This window comes from Lithobates pipiens, unplaced genomic scaffold (assembly GCF_037356315.1).
Source record: "Lithobates pipiens isolate NorthernLeopardFrog02 unplaced genomic scaffold, aLitPip1_a1.2 Scaffold_22, whole genome shotgun sequence".
Lineage (NCBI taxonomy): Eukaryota > Metazoa > Chordata > Amphibia > Anura > Ranidae > Lithobates > Lithobates pipiens.
The window spans coordinates 171,246,413-171,269,395 of record NW_027507784.1 but is presented as its reverse complement, the minus strand read 5'-3'; the positions used below and the strand labels follow the sequence as shown (position 1 = coordinate 171,269,395).

The 22,983-nt window shown below is 47.0% G+C and overlaps 1 protein-coding gene across 1 annotated transcript in view; it reads left to right on the top strand.

Annotated features, from left to right (window-relative positions):
- The window catches only part of LOC143924362 (aldehyde oxidase-like), a 306,571-nt gene that overhangs the window by 101,704 nt on the left and 181,884 nt on the right, over positions 1–22,983 (top strand). Inside the window, exon 12 of the mRNA XM_077448642.1 lies at positions 9,967–10,060. Within this exon, the coding sequence (XP_077304768.1) occupies positions 9,967–10,060 (94 nt within the window). The remainder of the gene's footprint in view (positions 1–9,966; positions 10,061–22,983) is intronic.

The following is a 22,983-nucleotide window of genomic DNA, read 5'->3' as shown; positions in this document are numbered from 1 at the left end:
ATTTTTCTGTATGTTTGGGATCATTGTCTTGTTGGAAGATAAATCTCCGTCCCGGTTTCAGGTCTTTTGCAGACTCCAACAGGTTTTCATCCAGAATGGTCCTGTATTTGGCTGCATCCATTCCATCTTCCCCTCAATTTTAACCATCTTCCCTGTCCCTGCTGAAGAAAAGCAGGCCCAAACCATGATGCTGCCACCACCATGTTTGACAGTGGGGATGGTGTGTTGAGGGTGATGAGCTGTGTTGCTTTTACACCAAACATATCGTTTTGCATTGTGGGCAAAAAGTTCAATTTTGGTTTCATCTGACCAGAGCACCTTCTTCCACATGTTTGGTGTGTCTCCCAGGTGGCTTGTGGCAAACTTTAGACAAGACTTTTTATGGATATCTTTGAGAAATGGCTTTCTTCTTGCCACTCTTCCATAAAGGCCAGATTTGTGCAGTGTACGACTGATTGTTGTCCTATGGACAGACTCTCCCACCTCAGCTGTAGTTCTCTGCAGTTCATCCAGAGTGATCATGGGCCTCTTGGCTGCATCTCTGATCAGTCTTCTCCTTGTCTGAGCTGAAAGTTTAGAGGGACGGCCAGGTCTTGGTAGATTTGCAGTGGTCTGATACTCCTTCCATTTCAAAATGATTGCTTGCACAGTGCTCCTTGGGATGTTTAAAGCTTGGGAAATCTTTTTGTATCCAAATCCGGCTTTAAACTTCTCCACAACAGTATTACGGACCTGCCTGGTGTGTTCCTTGGTCTTCATGATGCTCTCTGCGCTTTCAACAGAACCCTGAGACTATCACAGAGCAGGTGCATTTATACAGAGAACTTGATTACACACAGGTGGATTCTATTTATCACTATCAGTCATTTAGGACAACATTTGATCATTCAGAGATCCTCGCTGAACTTCTGGAGTGAGTTTGCTGCACTGAAAGTAAAGGGGCCGAATAATTTTGCACGCACCACTTTTCAGTTTTTTATTTGCTAAAAAAGTTTAAATTATCCAATAGATTTCGTTCCACTTCACAATTGTGTCCCACTTGTTGGTGATTCTTCACAAAAAATTAAAATTGTATATCTTTATGTTTGAAGCCTGAAATGTGGCAAAAGGTTGAAAAGTTCAAGGGGGCCAAATACTTTCGCAAGGCACTGTACATATGCATAATGTATGGTATCCTTTTTCAACCAGGTTGTGCAGGCACCCTGGATTGCCTTCAGGATTCTTCAGGGGTGCCATGGCAAAAAGCCTAAAAAGTGCCCAAAAATTGTATACTGCCAGCAGGTAGATCAAGCCTGCCTTTTAAGCCTGCCATAGACACTGTGATTTTCTTTCCTGCAACCATGGTCATACTGACTGTGTTGATGGAGGAATCCCTGCCTCTGAGGTATTGTCTTCTCCCGGCGGGTGGACACGGGAAGCCATTCTGGCTGGGAGAACACAGTGATTATTGCTAGCGGCTACAGACAATGTCAATAATCTCATGAAAACTCTGACATGCTGGTTATACACAAGTTGTTTGATCAATCAACTTGTGTACAATTAGCCTGCCCATACAGTTGGGTCCATAAATATTTAGACACATGCACAATTTTAGTTTTTTCAGATATTTACCAAAACATTTTCAAGCTATAGTTCTATAATGGTTATGGCCTAAACGTTCACACTCTCAGGTTTAATTTGAGGGTATGCACATCCAAAGTGAAGGAAGGGTTTAGGAATTACTGCTCTTAAAGTGGAAGTCCATGCTAAAACTAAAATCCCTGCATCTATAACCATCAACATTCTAACACTAATCTATCTAGCCCTATAAAGAAAAAAATCTGTATACATACCTTTTCCTCAGGTGATCCGACCTGATCTCCAGCGGCGGAAGCTCTGCAACGGCTGTGAAATAAATGGGGAGTGACGTCACTCACAGATTTACTATGGGGCTTCCTTTGCCAGACGTATCCTCTGCACCCGCCCACAAAGTGAAACCAGCATAGAATCAGAGCTTCCGCTGCTGGAGATCGGGTCAGATTGCCTGCAGAAAAAGTATGCATACAGATTTTTTTTCTTTATAGGGCTAGATAAGTTAGTGTTAGAATGTTGGTGGCTATAGATGCAGGGATTTTAGTTTTAGCATGGACTATCACTTTAAGAATAGCCATCCCCGGGGGGGCGTGTCCAAGATGGCGCTGAGAGCAGACGTGTTTTAACTGAGCTCTCGTCTCCGGCTGCTTATCCTACTACCACCCTGGTGTAGAAGACTCCCGGCTGTGCGTTCCGTTGGTGGACTACCTCGAGGGGCTTTGGGCGATGCCCGGTGGCCGACGGATTAGCCAGAAAAAGTCCGCTACGACTCCTGCCCGCTCGGCTCCTTGGCCTTCCGCACACGCGGTCATCCACATGGAGGTGCAGACGGATCCTCCTCCGGCCGGGGCTATTCATGCCGGCTCGGAGGCGTTTGAGGCCCTGATGACGGCTATCTCCACATGCCAGACTACCCTGACTACGAAAATCGATCATGTTCAGACCGAAACGGCCCTGATCAGGAGAGATATGGACAAGTTTCGGGACCGGGTGACGGAGGTCGAGCGCCGAGTATCCGGGGTGGAAGATACTCAAGGGGCCCATGCTGCCGATCTCCAGGCCCTGAAAGTCAGGGTTCGACATCTCGAAGCAAGAGCAGAGGACGCCGAGAATCGTAACCGCCGCAATAATCTGCGGGTGATTGGTCTCCCTGAGGGGGCCGAAGGCCAGGACCCGGTGTCATTTATGGAGGGGCTCCTTCCGTCCCTGCTCCCTAAGGCCAAGTTCTCCTCGCACTTCTCCATTGAGAGAGCCCATAGGATGCCGGCGACCAGGGGCCCACAGGGTTCCCCACCCCGCACTCTCATCTTTAAATTGCTACACTACCGGGACCGAGACACAGTGCTCCGGGCGGCGCGGCTGCAGGGGGAACTTAAATTTGAAAACGCAAAGATCCTCATATTCCCGGATTACTCGGTTGAGACCCAGCGACAGCGGAAGTCATTCGACCACGTTAGGAGCTTGCTGCGGCAGCGGGGGGTGAAATATAGTATGCTTTTCCCGGCCAGACTGCGGGTTCAAGACGGCGAGAGATCCATCTTTTTTACTTCGCCCCGGGAGGCTGCAGACTGGGCTGAGACTCTTCCGCGTTGAGAATACCCTGGTATGTGACTTTCATTCCCCCCTATTTGCTTGATTTTGCCTAGCCGACTGTATCTTCCCCTCTCCTCTGAGACAGCTCCCCCCCCCCCCTCCCCCTGCACCTTGATGGTTGGCCGGTGTACACCATTGTATGGACCGAGACTTTCCCTTGGTTGCCTTGTCACCCTGAGTATACATTATTTTTCTCCCCCCCCCCTCCCCTACGTGAGATGGGACAGGATCTACTCGATTGCTGGGGGACTTGGACACGTGCCATCACTTGGGGATGCTGTCTCCTAATACCCCGTGGCTGGGGACCTTTTTCGTATGGAGGGGAATGGACTGAGGATGTTACAATGGATTTTTTCCTTTTTTCCTTTTTTCCTTTTTTTTTTTTTTTTTTTTTTTTTTTGGACCTGAAGTATGTGCCCCCGGGGCTCCGGGAGATCTGCACCTCATATCCTTGCTGGACTGCAGTTGTTCTGTTTCTTCCACAACACTTGTAGCAGGAGGCAAGGCTCCTCTTGCACACGACCTCCATGGGTGGATATTTATCCATCGTAGTTTTGGGAAGGGAAGCCCTCCTGCTGAATTGGGGGATGGGCGGGGTGGGGGGGTTGGTGGGGTTATGTTGGTCTGCCGTTGCAGACCCCCTGTTTTTGTTTTTCTTAGTTATTATTTATATGTTTGGTGATTGGGTTATGCTCGACATTATCACTGCTGAGTCACACTGCCCTAATGTTATGTATGGTTTGATCATGGGCCTGGCCCTCCGGGTCTGGGTGCTTGGATGGAGAGATGGATGTCCCACTATCCTACTCTCCCATCTCATATTATTTACCGTCCTTGTTGATGGCTTCTCTTAGGGTCCTCTCCTGGAACACGAGAGGTTTAAATTCTCCTGTGAAGCGCTCCTTGGTGTTCCAGTTTATTAAATCTTACCATCCACACATCTGTGTGTTCCAGGAGACCCACCTGATGGGTAAAAAAACATTCAGCCTTAAGAAGCCATGGGTGGGTCACCACTATCATGCGACCCACTCCACTTTTTCAAGGGGGGTTAGTGTGTTGGTGGTGAAGTCCCTCCCGTTTAAGTTACTTGACCTGGCCCTTGACCCGGGGGGTAGGTATATTGTGATGCATGCTCTACTTTATAATCAACCCTGGGTGATTGCGGGCCTCTATCTCCCACCTCCGGCCTCCCTACAGGTTCTAAACCAGGTTAATGCCAAAATAGCAGAGTTCTCTACTGACCGAGTTTTGCTGTTGGGCGATTTCAATCTTGTCCCTGACGCAGGTCTGGATCGGCTTCTCCCTTCGGGAGTGAGCAGACAGGGCCTGGCAGAGTGGGCGGAGACCTATGGCCTGGTCGACGTCTGGAGATGGCGACATCCCCAGACCAGGGCCTATACGTGTCATTCTGCCTCATATAGAACGTTTTCCCGAATCGACCTGATTTATGCGGGTGCCCCTGTTCTTCCCAAAGTCAGGGACGTCCGGATTCTTCCCCGTGGTATCTCAGACCACGCCCCACTTCTCCTTGACCTGGACCTTTCTCTGGCTCATTCAGACAGACTGTGGCGCCTCTCCAGATATTGGATCACGGACGAGGGGGTCGAGCCGAGGTTTGGGGAAGCGTTGGTCACATATTGGAGATCTAACGCTGACTCGGCCTCCGCTTCCTCTGTGTGGGATGCCTTTAAAGCATACTCGAGGGGACAATACCAAGCTATTATAGCCGGGGTTAGGAGGGAGCGTGGGGCTGAGCTTGCGAGGTTGGAGGCGGAGGCAGCCAGGCGGGAGGCGATCTATGTTCGGACCCCAGAACCGCACCATCATGATAGATTGCAGTCGGTGTTGAGAGATGTACTCCTTCTGCGGACACAGATGACGCAGAAACGACTGCTCTATCAAACCCAGAGGATATTTGAACAAGGGGAGCGGACTGGACGCCTCTTGGCCTGGCTATCTAGGGAACAATCGGTGGGAGGGAATATCAGCCAGATTAGAGCGGCCGATGGCTCCATTTTGACCCTCCCGGCGGACATCAACCGGGAGTTCGTCTCCTACTACAGACAGCTCTATAGCTCCCGTGCTACCTATGACCTGACGGAGCTGGAGGGCTACCTCCAGGGGATTGACATACCGACTCTCACTCCCACGTACGCTAAGGCCCTGGACGCCCCTATATCCACTGAGGAAATACTTGGAGCGCTGAAGTCCATGCAGGCGGGTAAGACGCCGGGGCCGGACGGCCTTCCGGTGGAATTCTATAAACTGTATGCGGATCAACTAGCCCCGAAATTCCAGGCCCTGCTGACTAGAGCCAGACTTGACGGTACCCTCCCGGATTCTATGCATGAGGCAGTCATTGTAGTTATCCATAAGCCGGGAAAAGATCCTACCCTCTGCCCCTCATACCGTCCCATATCCCTACTAAATGTGGACGCTAAAATTCTGTCCAAAGTGCTGGCCATGAGGTTTAACTCTGTTATCACAGCCCTGGTGCACTCGGACCAGACGGGATTTATGCCGGGTAGGGGTACGGACATAAACATCCGACGGCTCCACACACATATAGCACTGGCTTCGTCTGGGGGGTCGGGGGTCGTGGCCTCACTCGACGCTGAGAAGGCCTTCGACTCGGTCGAGTGGGGCTTCCTTTGGGAGGTCCTGGCTAGGTTCGGATTCGGCCCTGAAATCTGTGCATGGCTCCGGATGCTCTACGAGAGGCCCGAGGCTCGTGTCCGGACGAATGGGGTCCTGTCGGAGGCGTTCAGGCTGGGGAGGGGCACGCGACAGGGTTGCCCACTCTCCCCGGCTTTGTTCGCCCTCGCTCTGGAGCCCCTCGCTATCCTTCTTAGAGCAGATGCTTCGATTAAGGGAATACGGGTGGGAGTGGTGGAGGATAAGATCTCCATGTACGCCGATGACTCCCTACTGTATCTGGCAGATGCTGGGGACTCACTGCGGGCGGCCCTGGAGACCTTTGACAGGTTTGGCAGATACTCGGGCATCCGCATAAACTGGAACAAATCAGTTCTGTTTCCGCTGGGCCGACCTCTCCCCAGGGGAGACACGGGCACTCCACTGGAGTGGGTGGAGGAGTTCACCTATCTGGGTGTGAGGATAGGGGCGGATCTGTCGGGCTATATAGATAAGAATGTATACCCACTGCTCGCCCAACTGCAACAGAAGTGTGTCGCCTGGAGGAACCTCCCCCTCTCACCTCTGGGTAGAGGTAATCTCCTGAAAATGATTTACTTACCCAAATTCTTGTATTACTTTAGGCAGACCCCTGTTCCCATTCCACGATCCTTTTTTCACAAACTGGATGGTGTGGTGTCGGCCTTTATCTGGGCGGGGAGGACCCCTCGGGTGTCTAGGAAGATCCTTTATCTCCCGCTGTCTAGGGGAGGTCTGGCTCTTCCTAATTTCCTGGTGTACTATTGGGCGGCGGTCCTGGTTACGGTTAGGTGGTGGTTCTCGCAGCCCCGTCAAAATCCGGCTGTTACCCTGGAGGCCGCTCATCTCGGTTCTTATGCGGCACTGTCCAACCTCCCTTATAGGGGGGAAAAAGCCGACCCTAGGGTGACTGGGCCCATGGCAACTGTGCTCCGGGTGTGGAAGGCTTCCAGGGTGGCTATCCGGAAGCCGGGCTGCGTCTCTCCCCACACTCCTCTCTGGGCTAACCCCTCGCTGCCCCATCTGCTCACGGTCCCTGACCCTGCGGCTTGGGCTAAGAGGGGGATTGTGACGCTCCGACAGGTGATGCCGAGGGGGGAGATAGCTACATTTCGGGACTTGCGTCGGGATTACCGCCTACCGGGGTCGTTCGTTTTTAGATATTGGCAGCTTCAGCATGCCCTTAGAGCTCAGTTCCCTTCCCGCCCTACACTGGAGACTGACCCCATTGAAAGCCTGCTGATTTCGGTGGACCTGGAGAAGCCGCTTTCTTCCCTGTACCTTCACCTGACGGTTGCCCATGACATTACGACTTGCCGGTCCAGACTCAAATGGCAGGGGGATATTCCCTCTCTGGATGTGGAGGAGTGGGAGGATTGCCTGCTCACCTACATCCCTTCTATGATTGCGGCCAGGGACCGTTTTATACAACTAAAATTTATTCATAGGGCCTATTATACCCCTCAGAGGGTTGCGAACATTTACCCGGGCCTCAGCCCCAACTGTACTAGGTGTGACTCGGAGGCGGGGTCGTTTTTCCATATGGTCTGGACATGCCCAAGACTGCGTCAGTTCTGGAGTGAGGTGGCGGATGCTCTTGGAGAGGTCTGTGGGATGCCGATACCACTGGATCCCTTGACATTTTTGCTTAGTCGCCTGGATGACATAGAGGGTGACCGTTACGTCAAGCTATGCCTGACATACGCGCTATTTTACGCCAGGAGGGAAATACTACTCAGGTGGAAACAGCCAGATCCGCCGTCTGCGGCGATGTGGCGGAAAACGATCAACAATGTCCTCCCATTGTACCGTATTACCTATGAAAGTAGAAACTGTCCGAAAAAATTTGACAAAATCTGGTCAAACTGGATTGACGCTTGTGGCTGACCATGCTTCGGTGGGGTGGGTCTTGTGTAGACCTGCTCCCCCCCCTGATGCCTGGCTTATCCTGAGTCGGATGTGGGCCTCCTCTCCCTTCCCGTCCCCCTTCTCCCCCCCCCCTCCCCCCCCCCCCCCCCTCATGGTGGTTCCTAGGCTGTGAGGGTGATTCCGATCCCTGGGTGCCATCCTTTCTGTATCAGCGGGCCCCTTTCCGTATTATTATTTGTAGGCCCCGTTCCCTTCCCCCCCCCCCCCCCCCCCCCCGGGGTAGGTAGTACCTGTGCCCTTCTAGATGCAACCAGGTGAACATGTCGTTCCTTATTGGGCGGAATAGGTTGTTAGGATTTGATGTTATTGGATGCTGGGTTTTTGGTTTGATATCCTCTAGGATGCCTAGAATGTGATACTTATGTGTCTTGTGATTTTGTTTTGCATAACTACCATACTGATATTGTTCTGTTATGTTATCACCTTGTTTTTGTAAAAGACAAAACAATAAAAAACTTTTCTGTTAAGAATAGCCATCCCCCCTTTTTCAAGGGACCAAAAATAATTGAATCAAAAGCTGTTTCATAATCAGGTGTGGGCTATTCCTTATATTCCTATTTCTTCATCAATTAAGCAAGTAAAAGGTCTGGAGTTGATTCAATGTGTGGTATTTGCATTAGGAATCTATTGCTGTGAACCTACATCATGCATTCAAAGGAGCTCTCCATGCAAGTGAAACAGGCCATTGTAAGGCTTTTAAAAACACAACAAATCCATCAGAGGGATATCAGCAACATTATGAGTGGCAAAATCAACAGTTTGGTACATTCTGAGGAAAGAAAGACACACTGGTGAGCTCAGCAACATAAAAAGGCCTGGACGTCCACAGAAGACAACAGTGGTGGATGATCGCAGGATCCTCTCTATGGTAAAGAAAAACCCATTCACAACATCCAAACAAGTGAAGGACACTCTCCGGGAGGTGGGTTTATCATTGTCAGTCTTGTCATCAAGAGAAGACTTCACAAGATCAAATACAGAGGGTTCACCACAAGGTGCAAACCATTCATTCATAAGCCTGAAGAATAGAAAAGCCAGATTAGACTTTGCCAAAAAAACATCTCGAAAAGGCACATCAGTTGTGGAAAAGCATTCCTTGGACAGATAAAACTAAGAATAAATCTGTACCAGAATGATGGGAAGAAAAAAGCGTTGAGAAGGCATGGAACAGCTCATGATCCAAAGCACACAACATCATCTGTAAAACATGGTGGAGGCAGTGTGGTGGCATGGACATGCATGGCTTTCAGTGGCACTGGGCCATTGGTGTTTATTGATGATGTGACAGAAGACAGAAGCAGCTGGATGAATTCTACAGTGTTTAGAAATATATGGTCAGCCCAGATTCAGCCAAATGCAGCAAAGTTGATTGGATGGTGCTGCACAGTACAGATGTATAATGATCCAAAACACACTGCAAAAGCAACCCAGGAGCCTTTGAAGGAAAATAAGTGGAATATTCTGCAATGGCTGTGTCAATCACCTGATCTCAACCCACATTTCTCGCTGAAGGCAAAACTAAAGGCAGAAAGACCCACAAACAAAGAACTGAAGACAACTGCAGTTAGAGCCTGGCAAAGCATCAGAAAGGAGGAAACCCAGTCTTTGGTAATGTCCATGGGTTTCAGACTTCAGGCAGTCCTTGCCAACAAATAATTCTCAACAAAATATAAAAAATGAACATTTTATTTATGATTAGATTATTTGTCCAATTATATTTGAGCCCCTGAAAGGGGGGAGGGGCTGTGTAAAAAATGTTGCAGTTCCTAACATTTGTACTTGATATCTATGTTGAACCCCTTGAATTATATTCTGGTGACATACAGAGCCAAAAATATGAAAATTGTGCCTGTGTCCAAATATATATGGACCTAACTGTACATGGTTAGAATCCTGGCCATTCCCTGCTATTAGTTTAGTTTTTTACATTTTAGAGGATATATTGACTGAAAAAGGTTGAGAAACACTGTTCAATGGTGACCCCAAATCATTGCAGACTTCCTCTGGCTAACTCTAGACAGTGAAAGAATTCATCATGATTTGGGTTCAATTTTTTTTCAAGGTTTTCTGTGGGTTTCCATGTCTGCATTTTGGACTATATATTAAAAACTTCATCATACTGTATATATGCACTATTTTATAAAATTATTTATATGTAAATTTTATGCAAATTTTCATTTTTAAACTTCTTTATTGCAGTCAATAGGTGGACACCTCATCCAACGTAACTCAACTTCTGATCTCAATCCCATACTAGCAGCTGGCAATGCTATACTTTATGTACTGGCAAAAGGTATTTAATATTTCTTTCAGAAGAGGTCTTCTTGCATTTAAAACTGTTAAGATCTGCTGGTTAACTTGTTTTACAGTACATGCAAAATAATTATATCACCTACAAAATATTAAATGCTGTTGGGAACTAATGCTGTAATTTAACATTAATAAATGGCCTCAGCCCCAAACAAGGTGAACAACTGCACAGTGATAATTATATCTTATGCTGCATATTATCTCCTTGCCTTCATGTAAATGTATAGTGTAGAAACCTTGCAAACATCTACTAAATTACTGATTATGTAACAGATTGCCCCTTTACTTACTATGCTCGTATGCAGGCATGGATTTCTTGAACTCCTTCCCCATAATTCTCCAGGATTTACATGGCAGCACATGGTGTTATGCCTATAATGCCAATAGCGAGAAAATGCTTCTAGGCAGCTCTTGTAATAGCAATGGTTTCATTTTCTGTTATACATTGTTCTGTCCTTTATTGCATTTGTCTTTCAAATTCTACTCTGTTGACGGTGTCACTTTACTCTGCATCTATTTAGTTAACTTTAAGTTAACCATCCTCTGTTCATTAACCTGACTACGCATCATATTACACCTCTAATACCTACTCCTTCAGTCACTTTATTAGCCCATAAAAATTTCCTTCTGTGGTCAGTTATAGCAGAAAGGACACTAAACAGTTGGTCATTGAAGTTAGGTGTACTGTAAATGAAAAAGCACTGGACTCCTTCAATAAAAATAATAGCTTACCCTCTACTGGTCAGATCAAACTGTAAACCTTGCAGAGTGACCAAGATTATAACATACAAGAGTTCCGGTGGAGCTCTTCCCTAAAGCAAAACTACAAGCAAATAGAAAAAAAAAAACTTTAAAACAGAACCTTGGGCAAATAGCTTTACACACAGATAAAATACATATAAGCGAATTTGCCAAGGGATTTGTCCATCAACTCCAAAAATGTACAAAGCTCCAACACAGCCTTTTTCTACCAAGGTGTCCAGACACACTTGGGTGCCTTGGGGTTTCTTCAGGGGGTCCTCTCAAATTCTATACCAGACCCTTATCTAAGCATGCAGCTCGGCCAGTCAGCAAAGGGGGTGGGGGCGAGCGACCACCCCCCCTCCTGAGCTGTAATAGGCCACGTACCCTCAACATGGGGGGTGCTTTGGGGAAGGGGGGCACTGTGGCCCCCCCAAAGCACCTTGTCCCCATGTTGATGAGGACAAGGGCCTCTTCCCGACAACCCTGGCCATTGGTTCTCAGGGTCTACAGGCGGGGGGCTTATCAGAATCCAGGAGCCCCCTTTAATAAGGGGCCCCCAGATTCCGGCCCCCCCCTGTACCCCTACCCATTCACGCTGGGTAAGTGTTAATAAAAAAACACAACACAGGTTTTTAAAATACTTTATTAGACAGCTCCCCATGCCATTTTTTTCAGCGTAGGGGTTCCTCTTTAAATCCATACCAGGCGACAGGGCTAGCGAGATGTCAATCTCGCCGATGGAGGCAGCAACATTAACTTCCTTGGCTAGTTCCGTCTACATCGAGCCATGTTCAAAATGAACGGACTTTACTCCATGTGTGGGCAAGTCCGTTCATTTCAAAAGTCCGGCGGACCCCCGCCATAGTCAAACGGATTGTCTACCTGAAAAGTCCGGTCATGTGTGGGCATGTGTGGGCAAGTCTGCTTGTCCGGAAAGTCCGGCAGACCTCTGCTGCAAAGTTCGGCATATAAAAAAAAATCATAAGTATAAGTGCTTGAACAAGTTACCTGTTACTGTAATTCCATAGTATGTTGGTTAAAGTAATTTCCAAGCAGCTAAAAAGCCGCAGGTTGAGAGGATACTAATGCAGAACCAGGGCTGCCAGATCATCTTTTCATCCCAACATGCAGTATCTCACAAAAGTGAGTACACTCCTCGCATTTTTGTAAATCTTGTATTATATCATTTCATGTGACAACACTGAAGAAATGACACTTTGTTACAATGTAAAGTAGTGAGTGTACAGCTTGTATAACAGTGTAAATGTTGGGTCACCTGAGTCCAGGTGACAGATGTACCCCGTTGGCGTCTGGAGTAGTGGACCTTACGGCTGACTGCTGCGGATGGAGCTCTAGGTGATACAGGAGTGCAGGTACTCTGTAACACAGATGGCACTAGGAGCTAGAGCATTAGATTTCCCAGGGCGCGGAATCTAAGAGCCAGCGGGTGTTCACCAGAGGCCCCTAGTGGTGGAGATGGATTTAGCTGCAGTCTGGCTCCAGGTCGTGACCCCTAGGGCATCCCAGCTCATGTTCACCGTAGACAACAGGGAGGTAGAGAGGAAGCAGCAGACTGCAACAACAAAGGATAGTCAGGAGATAGCCAAAGGTCGGGGCAACAAGTAGGTAAGGATAGTCAAGAATAAGCCAAGATCGGTAACTGGAATCAGACGTAGAACACACAGCAAGTAGCACATGGAAGCCAAACACAATATCAATCAGCAGGGCTGGCTTGCAGTGCACAGGTTAATATAGAGTTCCCTGATAGGGGCTGGGGTGGAGCCATGCTTTGAGGAGAGATTACTTAAGCAGCCAGGTGAGAGTGGCTGGCCTCTTAAGCTGAACACATGGAGAGGGAAGCTGACAGACAAACATTACTGCATATACATGACAGTACCCCCTCTCTTACGAGACTTCAGATGAAACCTCAACAGATGAGGCGAAAAGACCTCAGAAGCAGTGATCCAAGACCTCTCCTCAGGACTAAAGCCTTTCCAATGCACGAGGTACTGAAGAATGCCTCTACAGAGCCGGGAATCCAGAATTTGACTAACCTCTTACTCCTGATTTATCCTCAGAGACCGGGGCCGCAGTAGGGAGAGGACAAGAGAACTTATTGAGGACTAAAGGCTTCAGAAGGGCAACATGGAAGGAGTTAGAGAGTTTGAGGATTTTAGGAATCGAGTTTGAAACAAACCGGATTCAGTTTAGAGGTAATAGTAAATGAACCAATGAATCTTGGGGCAAACTTCAGAGAAGGAACTCGGAGCTTGATGTTCCTGAGGGAGAGCCAGACTTTGTCCCCTGGCTGTAGAGAAGGTGGTATATGCTAAAGCCTTTGAATTTATCAGCAGCTGCCCAAAGGGAATCATGAATGTCACCCCAAATAGAATTGAAAGACTCCCGAGCTGTAGTCCAAGCTGGAATATTTGGGGAAGAGGGTGTTGAGGGTGTTTTTTTTATGAATTGTGAAAAAGGGTGTCTTCTGAGAACTGGTATTTACATGATTGTTGTGAGAGAATTCTGCCCACTGGAGTAGAGAGGACCAATCATGATGAGCAGAGACTAAGGTGCAAAGAAAGAACTCCTGATTAACCCTCTCAGTCTTTCCATTGGATTGAGGGTGATAAAAAGGCTCTCCAAAAATGAGATGTAGATTGAACGCCTCTGTCAGAAACAAAATGAGAAGCAACACCATGGAGGTGGAAAATGTCTCGAACAAAAATGGGAACCAAGGCAGGAGCAGAAGGAAGACCAGGAAGAGAAACTAAGTGAGCCATCTTGGAGAACTGATCAATCATCACCCAAATTACCGTATTATTCTCTCACAGTGGGAGGTTGGTGATAAAATCCATGGCAATGTGAGCCAAGGGCTCCTTGGGAATGGGCAAGGGTATGAGAAGACCAGCAGGGGACTTGTGTGGAGGATTTAGACTGACCACAGATATGACAAGCCTTATCGTAGTCTTTGACATCTGAGTGGAGATTAGGCCACCAGTAGTAATGATTGATGAGCAGGGACTCAGCATAACCTGCCACCTTGGAATCATGTCCCCAATGAAGGATCTTGGCTCTTAGCTCAGTGGGGACAAAAGTCTTGCCAGGAGGAATTTTTAACTCCAGGGTGGTAGAATGGGCAAAAATGCATGACGTCAGGCAATCGGCTCAGGTTCAGGGGTGGACTCCCCGTCCAAAGTGTAAAATAACCTAGAGAATTCATCAGCCCGACCGTTGCTGGGGTCAGGTTTGTACATAATTCATTCTGTAGAGCTCAGCGAGGAGAGGTATGAATGCTGATTGGAGGGAAAAGACATGCCCCCCCCTTCACACAGCGCACAGGAACAGATCAGCTGGAGATCCCTTCTCTGTCACCATTTTTCTCTTGATGTCTGAAAAACTTGTCAGAAGTGATTCATGATTAAGGATGAGCTCAGGCGTGTTCGTAAATGGCAGGTGCAGAGCCTGCCAGGAAGTCGGCCGGGTCCATGGCTGATCAAACTGTCAGGTCACCTGAGTCCAGGTGACAGATGCACCCCGTTGGGGTCTGGAGTACACCACAAGGTAGTGGACCCTACAAACATTCTAATAGGTAGAGTCTAGAAGCGAATAGGACCCCCAGGGGGAACAGTGCCAACAATTGCAGAGACTACCAGTGGTGTAGTCAGGGCTGAAAAAGTAAGCTTGATGGAAGAAGCAGTCCTCCAGTCCATAAATTTGCCAGCAGCCCCGGAATCCAGATATGCAAAGATCGACTGAGGAGGAGCACCTAAATGAAGAAACACTGGAAGAAGAAAAGGTGATGTTTCTGGTTCCTATGCTCCACCTTCCAGATGTACGATCGTTTCCCGGATGAAGTGAGCAGGAGTCACGAAAATGACCCTTGCTCCCACAATAGAGACAAAAGCCCAGAGTTCTGTGCCTAGCACGTTCTTTGGGAGTTAGCCTGGTCCAGCCCAGCTGCATAGGCAGAAGATGCTCCACGGGACGAAGGGAGAGGAGCTCAGACTGGCTAGGGCCAAGGGAGTGCTGGCGTCTTTTTTTTCTAGGGACCTCTCCTGAAAACGAATGTCCTTCTGGTTACACAAGGAAATTACATCGTCCAGACCAGCGGGGATGGCTCCTCCCGCTAATTCATCTTTCCCTCGGTCAGAGAGGCCATGTAAAAAGGTTGCAACCAGGGACTCATTGCTCCAGCTCAATTCAGCTGTGAGGATACGAAACTGAAGAGCATATTGTCCCACTGAAGAAAATTCTTGACCAAGACGTAAAAGGGCAATGGCCGCTGAAGAAACCCAAGCCGGCTTCTCGAAAGATGTTTCAAAAGAGCTTCAAGAAGTTGGACAGGCTGGAAACCACAGGATCATTCTTCTCCCATGGGGGGCAGCCCAGGCTAAAGCTTCACCGGAGAGTAGGGAAATAATATAGGCTACCTTTGCCTGATCAGACAGGAAGTATTGAGGCTGGATCTCAAAATGGAATGGTGCATTGACTGAGGAACTTCAGAGAAGGAACTCGGAGCTGCAGGTCTTTGAGTCCCCAGAGAAACGGGACAGAGCTGACAGTTGTAATGAATGCGTGGCTGCGACTGTGACCAGAATAGGTGCAGCTGCCGATTGTACTTTCCGGTTTCTGACTCGGGGTTCCCAAGGAGGCCTGAAGCTGCTCGAAGCGGAAAGCCAGATCCTGGAGGAATCGCATCACCTGAGTTTGATTCGAATCCTGGGTCTCAAGTCTGCGGACTATACCCTACAGTGGATCATCTGCAGGTAGTGGCATGTCAGCCAGGTCCATAGCTGATCAAACTGTCAGGTCACCTGAGTCCAGGTGACAGATGCACCCCGTTGGGGTCTGGAGTACACCGCAAGGTAGTGGACCCTACGGCTGACTGCTGCGGATGGAGCTCTAGGTGATACAGGAGAGCAGGTACTCTGTAGTACCAACACAGATAACACTGGGAGCTAGAGCATGAGATTTCCCAGGGAGCAGGATCTAAGAGCCAGCGGGTATTCACCATAGGCCCCTAGTGGTGGGGATAGATTTAGCTGCAGTCTAGCTCCAGGTCGTGACACCTAGGGCCTCCCAACTCACTGTAGACTACAGGGAGAAAGCAGCAGACTGCGACAACAAAGAATAGTCATGAGATGAGCCAATGGTCGGGGCAACAAGCAGGTAAGGATAGTTAAGAACAAGCCAAGATCAGTAACTGGAATCAGATGTAGAACACACAGCAAGTAGCACACGGAAACCAAACACACAATATTAATCAGCAGGGCTGGCTTGTAGTGCACAGATTAATATAGAGTTCCCTGATAGGGGCTGGGGTGTAGCCATCCTTTGAGGAGAGATTACTTAAGCAGCCAGGTGAGAGTGGCTGGCCTCTTAAGCTGAACATATGGAGAGGTAAACTGACAAACATTACTGCATATTCATGACAGTAAATTTGCTGTCCAATTAAAATAACTCAAAACACAGCCATTAATGTCTAAACCACTGGCAACAAAAGTGAGTACATCCCTTAGTGAAAATGTACAAATTGAGCACTAAGTGTCAATATTTTGTGTGGCCACCATTATTTTCCAGCACTGCCTTAACCCTCTTGGTCATGGAGTTTTTTTTTTATATTCTTTATTTTTCATTTTCATCATTATACATATCACCTTTATACAAACAATACATACAGTTTATTATGAGGGTCTCTCTTTTTTTTCCATCCAATTCCATTACCCTCTCCTTCCCCTCCTCCCCCCATCCCTCCACCCTGGGGCAAAAAAAAAGAAAAAAAAAAGGGGGAGGTATGCCCCTCTATCTCCCCCTTCTCGGTCACCTCCCTCTCTGTCCCCTTAACCCTCAATTATTGCACGACAGTCCCCCCTCTCCAAGAATGTCAGCCATTGTTGCCATACCCCATGGTATTTCCCCTCTGTATCTTGTAATTTATGTAATGACTCTTCCATTACCCTGATTTGCTCCACCCTCTTCACCCACTCCGATATTTTTGGGACCTGTGTAGATTTCCAATAGCATGGGATCAGCGCTTTAGCTGCATTCAACAGATGCGTGCTTCTATATTGCATTACTCCTAACTCTGTGTCATGAAATAGACACGTCCAAGGACTTTTCTTGATCCTCTTTTGTGTCACCAGAAATATGATTTCTACTATTTTGTCCCAAAAAGGGGTTATTTTAGGGCAGTCCCACCATATATGTTTTAGGGAACCCTGTTCCAAGCATTCCCTCCAACACATTGCCTGCTCTTCCCCTCCAAACCTCTGCATTCTTTGGGGTGTCATATACCATCTCGATATTAATTTATAAGATATTTCCTTCATGCTGGATTCTCTTGGAATTAAATGTGTCATTTTAAGTATTTTCGTCCTGTGCTCTTCATTCCTTAGTGGTCCTAATTCCTCTTCCCATTTCCCCAAATATGTCGGTAGCTCTGAGTCAGCTTCCCGTCTTAATATTTTTTAATTTTTTTTTAGGATTTTTCCATGAACATTTTTATTCAGGAATATGCAAACATACAATAAATGAGCATGCATTTGTATTTCAAAATACAGCGTACAAAGTGTTAATGACAATGATGTCAGAAATCTGTCTAACAAAAGTAACATAGTCCTATTCCTAATAAGATTAGCTTGCAGAAAACCCACTCTGAGAAATCCAGACCTAAGACTGAGGCCCATGCGAAAGTAGAACACCATCAGCTACGCAAAACAAAAACAACACACACAAGAGGAGAAAAAGAAAAAAAAAAAAGAGGAAAGGGGGGGTGGCTAATGAATGAGGAGGGGGGGGGGGAGTAGGGGGGGAGGATGTGGGGGTAAACCCGTCTTAATATTTTATACATTTTCGATACTCTTTTCACTAAGCATTTTCCATCCTTCAGTAAATTCTCTAGTGGTCTTAACCTTTCCATTCCGCGTAACGGCTGTGGCAAACTTTGTGTAAAGTGTGATAGTTGAACGTGTCTCCATTTGTCTAACGGTTTGTGCCCCCACTCTTGTGTGAGTTCCCTATATGTGTATACCCTATTCCCATTGATCACCTCTCCTAATATTATTTCCTCTTTGCTTGCCCATCTACTAAAATATAACCGCTCCTCCTTCCCTGGCAAAAAATAATTTGTGTCCAAGAGTGACATTAATGGGGAGTTGTGAGTCCAATTATGTGCCTTATTAATTTTATCCCATATTTTTAATGTATGTCTAGTTAAAGCGGGATTCCACCCTAAAGTGGAACCTCCGCTGATCGGAACCCCCCCCCTCCGGTGTCACAATTGACACCTTTCAGGGGGGAGGGGGGTGGAGATACCTGTCAAAGACAGGTATTTTCACCCACTTCCGGGCATAGACTCCCACGGGAGTCTACGCCATTTCCTGCCCTGCCACGCTGTCTGCTGGGACACACACGGGTCCCAGTGACAGCGCGGAGATTTCCTATTGCGCGGCGCGGCTCGCGCATGCGCAGTAGGGAACCGGGAAGTGAAGCCGATTCGCTTCACTTCCTGATTCCCTCACCTAGAATGGCGGCGGCAGAAGCCGAGGCCCGAGCGGTCGATCGGCCTCGGCTGCCGGCATCGCTGGAACCCGGGACAGGTGAGTGTCCATTTATTAAAAGTCAGCAGCTGTAGTATTTATAGCTGCTGGCTTTTAATATTTTTTTTTTGGCGGAATCCCTCTTTAAAGTGCTCGTGTCTACTCCTAGGTTCCGGCGGTGAGGAGGTATCCATATCATTTTTGTTAATCCCGTCCCACTCAATCTAATTTCCAGATCCACCCAACTCTTCTCTTTCTGATTATGTAACCAATCCGCTACTCTGGATATTACTATTGCCTCATAATATTTTTTAAATTCTGGTAATGCCACTCCTCCCCTTTCTTTTTCCTTCACCAAGACTTTGTATGCAATACGCGGTCTTTTCAGGGACCATATAAATGCCACGACCAAGGATTTTAATTTCCTAAAAAAACTCATTGGAACCGAGACAGGTATCATTTGGAATGTATAATTTACAATTGGCAATATGAACATTTTTATTACGTTTATTCTACCCATCCAAGATAATGCTTTATACCTCATACTTTTCATTTGCCCTTTAATTTTATTTAAGAGGGGGATATAATTTGCCTCATAGAGCCCATACCTTTGTGCTGTTAATTTTATCCCCAAGTAATTCAACTCTCCCCTACACCACTTAAAGGGCAGGCTTGCAGAAAGGGTTCTCTGATCTTCATCTGATAAATTCAAGTTTAATATTTCTGTCTTCGTCAGGTTTATTTTGAAGTTTGATAATCTTCCGTATTGATCTAATTCTTTAAGGACCGACGGGATCGATGTTCTGGGATTTGCTATGTATAATAATACATCATCTGCAAATGCAGATACCTTATAATCTGTCCCTCCCACCCGGATTCCTTGAACATCCTGATTCCTACGGATTGTTGCCAAGAAGGGTTCCAGGATCACCACAAACAGCATCGGTGATAAAGGGCATCCCTGTCTCGTCCCGTTGAACAGATCAAGGGGACGAGACAGGGACCCGTTCACTCTTATTCTAGCGGTCGGCTGGGTATACAACGCCTTGATCCATCTCATCATTCTTTCACCTAGCCCCATGTAGTTTAGGGTCTCGTGCATAAACTCCCAGTCTACTCTATTAAAGGCCTTCTCGGCATCAACTGACAAAAGGACTGTTGGAGTCTTCCCTTTAATTGCCTCCTGGATCAGAATGATAGATTTCAAGGAGTTGTCCCTTCCCTCCCGTCCTTGTACGAATCCCACCTGGTCAGTGTGGACCCATCCAGGGAGGAGTGTTTTCAGTCTGTCAGCTATTATTTTTGCGTAAATTTTTATATCAATATTCAATAGTGATATCGGGCGATAACTCTCTAGGGCTGCCGGGTCTTTACCCTCCTTCAAGATCAAAGCAATATGGGCAAGAAGCGCCTCTTTGCGGAAGCCCTGCCCCTCTCCAACTGCATTAAAGTACTCACAGAGTCTTGGTGCCAAGAGACTCTGGAATCTCTTGTAATACAGGCTGGAGTATCCATCCGGGCCAGGACTTCCCCCCAGTGGTATATCCTTAATTGCTCTCTCCACTTCCCTTAACGAGATAGGAGCCTCTAACGCCTCCATCTCCTCACTCGCCCCTCTTGGGAAATCAAGATTCCTAAGATACTCCCTTATGACTTCCTTCCTTTTTCCTTCCTTACCACCGCTTACTCCTATGTTATACAGGGCACTATAATAAGTATGAAAATTCTCTGCAATGTCGGGGGCTAGCGAACTTCATCTCACCCTTTTTATCTCTAATTTTGGGTATAAAAGTCCTGTTTTTCTGTTCCTTTACTCTTTTTGCCAGCCACTTACCTGACCTATTCCCCCACTGGTATCTCTCCTTATTTATCTTATGGAACACTGTTCTCCTTTCTTGCTCTAAATACTCTTCCAACTCCATTTTTTTTTTTGTAAATCCTGACTCTCCTGGATCCCTCTAGGTCTAGTTTTTCACTCTATCTCTTCAATCTCACTGTATAATTGAACTTTCCTTTTCTGCCTTTCCTTCTTTTTCCTTGCTCCAATCCCAATCAACCTGCCTCTAATTACTGTTTTATGTGTCTCCCAAAGGGTAGCCCTAGAGATTTCATCCGACTCATTAAGCTCAAAAAAATCCCTCAGTTCCTTTTCAATTTTACTACTCACATCCTGTTCTTGAATGAGGGAATCATTCATCCTCCAAGTTCTCTCTATCCCTTTGTCACCCTGTATTTCCAGTTGAGCTATTATAGGGGCATGATCTGACAAGGTGATGGACTTAATTTCCACTTTTTTCAAGTTGGTCACTAATTGATGTTCTATCAAAACATAATCCAGTCTTGCAAAGGTTTTATGTACTGCCGAGAAGTGAGTGTAATCGCGCTCTTTTTGGTGAGTAATCCTCCAGGAATCTTGTAGCTGGGCGCTAGTCAATGCTTTATTTACCAACTTATATCTCTGTTCCGACACTCGTGTGACTCCCCCCGAGCTATCCATCCTCGGGTCTAAGCACCAATTCAGATCTCCTGCTAGAACCACTTTGCCTTCTCTAAACTCCTCTAATTTTTTTAACACTTTCCTTAGAAATTTATCTGGATTTCTATTTGGTGCGTACACGTTTACTATAGTACATTGCATCTCCCCCAATTTCCCTTTTATAAATAAATATCTACCCTCTGGGTCGGTTAAACGATCTTGGATTTCAAACCTTGATAGACTATCAAAACCAATGGCTACTCCTCTTGAATGAGCCGATGGTGTATCCCCGTAGTACCAAAGTGGGAATTGAGCTGAGGTCAATTTTATACCAGAGTTGTTGGTTATATATGTCTCTTGTAAGCAAATTACATTCCCCTTCATAAATTGCAATTCTTCGTTAATTTTGTACCTTTTTTCCTTAGTGTTTAAGCCCCTCACATTGTATGTTATTACATTAATGAGTACCATTTTCTACTTATTTCTCTTGGTCATCTATCCACGTACACCGACCCAGAGGGCATTTTGCTGGGGGACAGAGAGGGCTAGGGCCCAAACAAAAAAAACAAACCCCCCCCGTAGTCCCTTCCTCCCTTCCCCCCCCCCCTCACTCCGCAACGCTCCACCTAAACAGGTTGTTCGGAGATCCCCCCTTACTGCATTGTTCATATGGGCTGGTCACTTTTCCCATTGGTGTCTTATTATTCCCATATTTACCTCAGGGGCTCACACCGGTAGACCTCTAAAGGCCTCCCCCCACTCCCCGCCCCGCCCCCCACCCAGCTGCCCCTCCATACCCTCGACTCCCTTCACTCTCTTCTCACCTATTTATACTATCTTTTAGGTGCACCCCCCTCATAAAGCTCCTCCCCTCTCCCCCTTGTCCACCTTAGCTTCCTTTGTATAGACCTATCTTCCTTAATATCTTCTTCCCACCCTGGTAATTGGGGAGGACATATATCTAGCTTTTCACAAAACCCTCTCAGGTCCTCCGGAAAACGCAGGACTGCAGAGCGACCATCTTTTTTCCTTTCAAGCAGGCTGGGAAGCCCCATTGATAAGTTATACCTGATGCAGTCATCTGTTGCGTTAGGGGTTTTAATAGTCTCCTTCTCCTTAGCGTTTCTGATGCTAGGTCAGAGAACACCTGCAGCTCTGCCCCCTCAAGGGACAGACCTGGAAGCGTCCTCAACTTCCCCATTATTTGCTCTTTCTCTTCTGCATAATGGAACCTTGCTATTACATCTCTTGGGTATTCCTCCCCTGCTGTCCTCCGCCTAGTAATCCTATGTACTCTATCTAACCTTAAGGGTTCGGTGGATCCCTTTCTAGCAACGGGTTAAAAAGCTTCTGAAGTATACTTCCTAGTTCCCCACTACTATATTTCTCTGGGAGTCCTTTAATTCGGACATTCTTCCTCCTACCCCTATTTTCTTGATCCTCTATTCTATACTGGAGGTTTTTGTTTATTCTCTGTAGGGTTACCACTTGTTCTGTTATCTCGTCTAGCCTTGCATCCTGTTTATCTAATCTATCCTCTATCTCTTCTACCCTTTCTAAGACCAGACCTATATCCGCCCTTACTCCTGCTATCTCAGTTTTTAATGACTCCTCCATTTTAGCGAACATTTCCGCTAACATCTCCTTTATTGTAGGGGCTTCTACTTCCTGGGTTATTGGTTGCCCACTTCCTACCCTTCTAGTGTCCTCTTCTACTTCTCTTTCCTCTTCCCTTTCCTGGTGCGCTCTTGTACAGATCTGCGAGGGAGTGCTACTGTCTTTCGAGCCCCCCACTTTTACCCCATTTACTCTCTCCCACCTTTACTTTCTTCTGGAATCTGTTTATTTGCCCCTGATATTCGAACAGTTCCCAACTTAGGGCTACCTTGTCCCTCCTCTATTATACTAGTACTACTTGCCATATACCGCTGGATGCCTCCTGGGCTGGGCACCGGCGGTATATTTTTACCAGATTTTGCTTTCCCTCTCATTTTTCCGGTATAGTTCCTCCCAGTTCTCTTCACTTTTATCTACTCTTGTCTACTTCTCTCCCTCTCTCCCTACCGCTCAATCCCTCTTCCCCCTACATAGGGGAAGTGGAGAGAGGGACGGAGGACAGAAGGGACGTGACAAGTAGGACCGACACCA